Source organism: Artemia sp. Qi Xiang Cuo, chromosome 15 (genome assembly GCF_049724085.1).
Source record: "Artemia sp. Qi Xiang Cuo chromosome 15, ASM4972408v1, whole genome shotgun sequence".
Classification (NCBI taxonomy): domain Eukaryota; kingdom Metazoa; phylum Arthropoda; class Branchiopoda; order Anostraca; family Artemiidae; genus Artemia; species Artemia sp. Qi Xiang Cuo.
This window is the reverse complement of record NC_142808.1, coordinates 5,761,131-5,769,098: the sequence shown is the minus strand read 5'-3', so window position 1 is coordinate 5,769,098 and position 7,968 is coordinate 5,761,131. Positions and strand designations below refer to the sequence as shown.

Below are 7,968 nucleotides of genomic sequence, written 5' to 3'. Positions count from 1 at the left end.
GTATACAAGGTCCAGAATAACATAGAAATTGCTATATGTCTAGCCAAATCCAGAAGGCCGTGTGAGGGAGCTCTGAATCTCTTTGAAATGGCGTATACAAGGCTCAGAAATAGAACCTTGATTACTACTCCCCTCCGGATAATCCTGGATATGTGCTTGAGATATCCTAATTAAACTTCGAAACACCAGAAAAAATAATGTGGAAGGCTTTTACATAATATTCAAAAATTTAGTATGGTTTAAAAAAAACCGCACCACAGATGGAGTTATTCAGACGAGAATTTCATCTTACTGAATTCACAACAATTCTCTGTTTTTAAGGTTTCGTAGCGTATCGTAGCACAGTGAACTGATACTCTGTTTGATAGTATGGGACCCAGGGGCGGATCCAGGATTTTTTAGTGGGGGGGGGCAAAATAGGTTGATCTGATAAAAAAGATTAGGGGGGGGGGAAATATGTTGATCCGATTTACTTGCGTTAGGAGCAAGTTTAATTAACGCAAACTTGACCTAATTAAGTAAATTACACTACTTTAGACTACGCGAGGGGACGCGAGATCCCCTCCCCCCGGATCCGCCAATGATGGGACCTGGTGTTTACAAAAAATTCAGTCTAAGCAAAAAAGACCCAGCAACTTAAACAATAACCTGTCGACACCCTATGCGTCGTCAATTGGGGACATTTATCCTTAAAACTTGGCGTTTCCCAGGCAATTAGAAAATGGCGTTTCCCAGGCTTTATTCAGAAAACATTATTTAAGAAAAGAATTTTACCTTTAACCAGACGATAGCACATACTCGAATGACAAATCTTTAACTAAGGATAAGAACTAGTTTATAAGAGTTTTTTGAACACGAAAAATGACACCCTAGACGGTAAATCATTTTGATCAAAAGCTTCCGTCAATCAATTGATTAAAGCATGTTTGACCGTCTAGGAACTGATTGAGCAATTCAAACTTTCTATCAATCACCATCAACGCTTGACTCGAGTGTCAAATAGGTTCCTAGGTGGTCAATCATGCTTGAATCAATCGATTGACGGAAGCTTTTGATCAAAATGATTGACCGTCTAGAGCGCCCTAACAGTCTGTACGTTCAGATTCTAATGATTTGTAATTTAACCAAGTTGTCTCAAACATTATCCTGAATGATGATTAATTATTTGTTATTATTGTCGTTTCAAAGGTCCGAAAATGAGTCAATTTTAGTCCCATCTGCTTATTAATATTGTCCCAGAAGAGTTGAAAGCAGTTAAAGTTTTCTTCTTATCCGGGGAACAACAAGGTTTTTGTTTCTCTCAATTGCTTCAATTGCTTACGCGGACTTCCCAAACACGAGTTACCCCCTTCCCAAAGAAAAAAAAGTCCGCGTAACTCGTAAAAACGCATATAAAAAGAATTACGTTTTTTTAAAGTTTTTTGGTACCCCCATCCCTAAAAAAAAATCCTGGATACAGCCCTGGTGCACATATAAACCTAGGTCGAGGGAAAAGAAGGGATAACATCGAAAAAGAAACGCAGGTATTACGTAGAAATATACGAAACTTTTGAGCATAGGGCCAACAATCCCTTTGCCTCGTTTGCATATTTCTTACTAGTCCCGATGAGCCTTATAGAAGGAAGCTTTAGCAAAACTACTAAAAAGATATTCAATGTTAATAGAGAAAATAAAATGGTTTCTCACTTTCCCGTTTATGATTAATTTTCTTATTTTAGTCGTTAATTTTTCTAACAAATAACCTTGTTCCTTCTGGATGAAGGATTATAATAACCTTGAGAACAACTTATTCCAAACAATATGACACGCCATTAAAGGATTAAAATCTGACCTTATGCAAGGAGTAAATTGAACTTGAACATGATTTGTCATATTGCAAAGATTATAATTATTATGATCAGAGGTAAAAGATAGCGGAACACTTAGGGCCGGTGGAGGTCACCATGAAGCTGAGAAAAAGTAAAGCATGCACATGAAAGAATGTATAGTGACTCAAGATCATGCAATGGGATAACTAATGAACGATTAGTTTCCTGAATGAGGTGTCTAGCTTTATTGTAGACCTAAGAAAGTGGTTTTAACAGTGAAGGAAAGGTTGATACCCATCAACCTTTCCTTCAAAAAAAAAAAAAAAGGTTGGTACCCAGGGCATTAAAATAACGTCTATACATACCTTAAAACCATAATTTTCTAAAACAGTGGTTTATTTCAAAATTAAGAAATTTTTAGGGCAATCACATTTTGGAAAGTGCTGCCACTTCAACCGTGAAAAATGAATAAACAAAGCTAAATTATTCAGTTTAAAATGACTTTTCGTCAAAACAACTTAAAACATTAACAGTCTATTGGTTCTCAAAAAAAACTTTACCTCAAAGGAATCATCTTAAGCTGCTTAGTGCCTTAAGTTTTTAGCTTAATTTTTTAGTGTTTTTTTGCTTACTTTTTTTTAATTTGGCGCCCGCTAATGCCCAAAAACTCTGTAGCTGGATATAGAAGTCTTCTTAATTATAAATTCAACTTTTGTTTTTCCCTATTTTTTAAGGTAGGCTAGACATGATTGCATACAATGCCGTATGTGTGGGGAGGGGAGAGGGTGTGACCTCCCCCGGAAATTCTGTTCGGTTTGTAAAAATCGTAATAAAAATGCATATAAGAAATGACTTACGTTTTCTCTACCCCCCTCCTGAACAAAAATCCTGGCATATGTTTGCATTTGACCAGTTCAAACGATCAGATCTCGCATTTCTTGTATGGTTAAAATTTAATTCAATACTTGGCTTTATGTAAAACTATAAATTGATTAAATTTTAACCTTCCTAGAGAAAATCTTTAATAACAGCCACCAATCCATTATGTTTTTTGAGGGGAGAAGGGGGTAGGCTCATCCTTGGAAAAATATTTTAGCAATTAAATAGCTTTAGTACAAGTAATTTGTCACGCTTTGAAGAATGGGCGGAGATTCTAAACCCTTTACCCAACTCCCAGACTCACTATTTACAATAAATAAGTTATTTTCATTAACAATTCAAATTCTTTTAGAGACATGAGATTTTCTATTGTATGTTAAGGAATTTTCTAGTTTATGTTAAGGGGATAAGAAAAGCATTCAATAAAAACCAGTCTGCCAAAAAGGTAAATTTTGAGCCATTTCCTTTACTTAGCCAGGTTGAAAATGAGCACGATATTGAGTATGTCGTATTATGCTCTTTCTAAACAAACCAATTTTGATCATTTTCTTCACAAATTTCCAAATTTTCGTCACAAATTTTCTTTTTAGCCCTTAAATGATCCGTCAAGTAATGCTATGTTCCGTATAAAAAATGGTTACCTTAAATTCTGAAAAATGCGTTAAAGTAATAATAAATATTTATTTATATAATTTCAAAATTTTTATTGCCTTAATTTACCCCCCCCCCCCCTGATGTATAAATATAGAGTCCACTCTACACATCCAAACTATATTTTTCAATAGAGCGACTCTACTAATAAATACTCACGCTACTAGAAAAAAGGGGGTTACCATCTTTACGGCTGTACACAAGGCCCTATCCAGGGGGTATTTCACCACAAAGCACAAATAAATTCAAAATGTTTTAGGAGCTCTTTAGATCTTCAAAAAGCCTCTCTCAAACAGAAAAAAAAAATCTTATTTAGGAGCTACTACTTCTACGACTAACAACTCACCGCAGCATCAAGCCAACTGAGATCTACACAGCTACAAACACTCCTCCTCCATCAGAATCAATTCAAAGCTTCCCTATTTACACTTTCCCAGGAAGTTCCCATTATCCTTAAATCTGTATTTATGAAATCCTTTTAACCCAAGAGCGGACGATCTACCTTTCGCTTAGTCCTAGACGGTTGGCCGAAAAGGACGGTCTTTGGCAATCTGTCATCCTTCATCCGCAGAACGTGTTCAAGTCATCTCAACCTGTATCTCATTTTTATCAACCTTTCAGCCCTATTATGAGACTGTTTGAAATACGGTCAGTTAGCCGGATACCCAGAACAATTCGTAGGCAGTTTCTAAGGGACTTAAAACCCAACATAAACAAAGATAGATATCCGGCAATGTGTTTAGCTATAGAAAGTAAAAAAAGATTTAAAGAAAAAAATATTAGCAGCAAAAATTGGTTTAAGACCAGAAAAAAAGACGTTCTTCCAATATAGGCAGGCGGAATTAATTTAAATTAATTCTGTTCAGCTAATTTTAACTCATTTTTGACGTATTTCTTAAAGTTTTTTTGTTACCCCCCCTGAACAAAAATTCTGGAAAAAAAACATTTGCTGTATATTTATCTGTCAAGGGGATGGGGATATGGTTTAATAAAACCATGCGCTTTACTTGTTATAAAGTAAGTATTTATGATAATTTTAAAGCAATCTTTACAATTTTCGGTAAACATATTGTACTTGCAAATAATAAAAAGATACGGTATCACTTTAAGGGTACCTTTAAGGGCTCTGTAAAAAATTCCAAAGGGATTATTTGTATGTTTGGTAAGAGCACAAAGAGACGCATTTAGAGGTGTGTTCGTCTTCTACCAAGCTATTTGATACATGATTGGAATAGTTCCCATTTAAACAATTGTAAGAATCACCAAGACTGTATCCAGGGGGGAGTATTACCGGGTTTGAACCCTATTCAAAAATTTTTCGAACTAGTAACGTAGCCAAAATGCACATAACAATATTTTTGATGTGTTTTGAAAAGTTATTGTTTTTAAAAGTTATTTTAAAAAGTTATTTTAAAAGTTATTGTTTGTTATTGTTTTTCTGACAAGTGTGCATGTCTCCAGTTAGAAGTTTCTTTTCATTTTTCTTTTTTCTTTAGGTTTTCCACTTTCTATTTTCTTACTCTCTTAACATACAATGATCTTCTAATGAAAGTATTGCTCTTATCATTACGATAAATTTTATATGAAACAGCGGAATATGAAACAATTGAAAAAACTTGGGTGGTCTACAAAAATAATTATACTAGCCAAATTTGTGCCTAGCAAATAGCGATTTGCTAAGTAAAAAGCCCAAATATCAGTTTTTGTGCATACCTTCCTTCATTCACGTAACTTGCCAAGACCAACAGTTCAGGTCTTTGGCACTTGCAACTGTTTTTCAGTGTCTAGGAGGGTCATATTCCAGAAATTCGGTCTCTTTCTCCTCTCCTTCAGCATATCAAGATATTTGCCCAAATTTCTTAAATTTTGTCTAATTTTATTCCTTTTTTTTAATCTATTTTTTTCTTTTAATTTTGTTAAAATTTTTAAAAATTTGCCCAATTTTTGTAATTTTATTCTATTTTGTGTACCTACCTTCCTCTTTATTTAATTTACATGTAGGCTATGCGTATTTTTGTTCATTATTCTGTTTTTCCAAAATTATCCTAGGTGAGGGTTTAGAATGATTTACCATCATCCTTGCATTCAGAGTAATGTCCCTCTCCTCTAAAAGACGACCCCAGCAAATACTCCTCCAAGAATATTCAAGAAACTTAAGTCTAAAGATCCCCCTCGGGGACTCGTTTGACCACTTTTAGAGAACAAAAGTTCATGGAATATTTATTATTTAGCCTTATTTTTCCAAGATTCTAGTCTCCTAGATATTCATATCATCCATAAATCACCTTGCAGTATTTTTTTTGCCCCAAAATAGGGCAACCGACTTGGTTGCCCTTGGAGACAATGGTGGCTAATTGTTTTTGCCCTTGGAGAAAACGGTGGCTAATTGTTTTTGTCCTTGGATAAAACGGTGCCCTTGGAGAACAATTTGAGCAGAAAAATACCAGATAATCACGGGAAAGCATCCACGGCCTCGTGATAGTTCAAAAGCAGTTCAAGTCTAATCAATCAGTCATCCGAAACACTGCAAAAAAGCATGCTATATCTTGAAAACAGTAAAACACACTCTATTTGAGCTAGGCATTTACGTAAGAAATTATTTAGAGTGAGAGGGGGTATTTCGGCAACTTCGGTTAAAGTACTTGAAAAGTTCCCCCGGGAATTCCCCTGCAGACCAGTCCTCCCAGAAAATTCACTCCGCCTCCATAAAAATTCTCCTCTTCACCCTGAACTATGTAAAGAGTAAAAAAAAAAAGTTATACAAATTCGTTTTATTATTGGGATTCCCCCCCCGCCACCAGGCGGGAATTTTCCTGAAGTGTAAAATAACGATAGTATTTACAAATTTGAAAATTATCGTTGAATATAAAACTGAGAGAATTCGCTGTAAAATAAGTTTTATAATTTCAGAAGTATAATAAATGACAGAATTAATAAATACCTAACCCGTTAAATGGACATCCAGAAAGGGGAATAATTTGACCAATTATTATTTGTGACAAATATCAATGATTTATGTTGAGGGGTCTCTAATTTAACCCGCGCGAACAGTATTATGAGAGCCCAGGGGGACCAAGGGATTTTCATGCCTAAGCCCTTCACTAGAGTCAGCTGAACAACTTTTTATAGTTTCTTGGTAAGCAGGTGAACAGTGCAGCAGTGTACACAAGACAGACAGAAAAAAAGTTGTGCGAAAAATCGTTTTGCCTCTCTAGACTCTAGAGGGCAAAGCGCCATCACACATGCCTGATCTAAACCAATTGATGTAGAAAAAAGGAATATGAACAAGCATATAGGGCTATGTTTGTAAGTCTATTGCTACTACTAATGACTCACCGCAGCACCAAGCCACATGTTGCAAACACAGCTACGGAGGCTCCTCCTCCATCCCAATTCATTCAAAACTTCCCTCATTAAATCCTTCCAGGAAGTTCTTATTTCCTTTAAATCTTTCTTTCTGACATCCTCCCACCCCAGACGAGGACGACCTGCTTTCCGTTTAGACCTAGACGGCTGGCCGACAATCTTTAGCAATCTGTCATCCTTCATCAGCGGAACGTGCCCTAGCCATCTCAACCTTTCTTTCGTTATAGCCCTAGAAAGCGGGTATGAACCACATTTTTCGTACAGCCTACTGATTGAAATACAATGAGTCAGCCGGGACTTCCCAAAATGTGATTGCCCTAAAAATTTCTTAATTTTGAAATAAACCACTGTTTTAGAAAATTATGGTTTTAAGGTATGTATAGACGTTATTTTAATGCCCTGGGTACTTTGATGATAATATGCTGAGACATAGAATGAACTGCTCGCTTCGTTTTTTATCCTTTTTTTTATTCACGTTTTTATTTTCAGGGTGCATATCCAGAAAGACTGAAAAAGGTTTAGGTTGTTGCAACACCCCTTTGGTTTCTAGCCCCTTTCAAAATTTTACGGTTGCTCGTCCCAGAAAAACTGAGAGATAGGGTTTTCACCCTTTCTCTCGAAGTTTCGAGAAAGCCATTTAACCAAATATAATATGCAAATTTTGTTTTAATTATTCATGTACGGTGAGCCAAAATCAAAACCTGCATTAATTCAAAAACGTTCAAAAATTAAATAAAAAAAAAAAGTTTTTTTAACTGAAAGTAAGGAACGACGTTAAAACTTAAAACGAACAGAAATTATTCCGTATATGAAGGGGGCTGTCCCCTCCTCAACGCCTCGCTCTTTACGCTAAAGTTTGACTATGTCTCACAACTTTATTTTTTAAAACAATAAAAAACTTTAGCGTAAAGAGCGAGGCGTTGAGGAGGGGACGGCCCCGTTCATATACGGAATAATTTCTGTTCGTTTTAAGTTTTAATGTCGCTCCTTACTTTCAGTTTAAAAAACTTGTTTTTTTTATTTAATTTCTGATCGTTTTTTAGTTAATGCAGCTTTTGTTTTGGCTCGCCGTCATTGAATAAGTAAACAAAATTTGCATAAAAATTTTACTTTTCTTTTGCTAAATGGCTGTCTCTAAATTAGGTTCTGACGTAATTTACAAATTAACTTACGTAACGAACTTCTATATTCGTATATTTTTCTAATCCAAAAGAATGAATACAAAACAGCAGGAAAAAAGATCAAGAACAGAACAGTACAGCAA

The 7,968-nt window shown here is 35.4% G+C and overlaps 1 protein-coding gene across 2 annotated transcripts in view; it reads left to right on the top strand.

Annotated features, from left to right (window-relative positions):
- The window catches only part of LOC148943258 (uncharacterized), a 746,113-nt gene that overhangs the window by 308,972 nt on the left and 429,173 nt on the right, over positions 1–7,968 (top strand). The window contains exon 3 of one of the 2 annotated variants that reach the window (XM_089101514.1): positions 7,194–7,315. The exons of the other annotated variant lie outside the window; for it this stretch is intronic. Within the exon in view, the coding sequence (XP_088957640.1) occupies positions 7,194–7,215 (22 nt within the window). The 3' untranslated portion in view covers positions 7,216–7,315. Of the gene's footprint in view, positions 1–7,193; positions 7,316–7,968 lie in introns of those variants that run through there. 2 annotated transcript variants of the gene reach the window in all.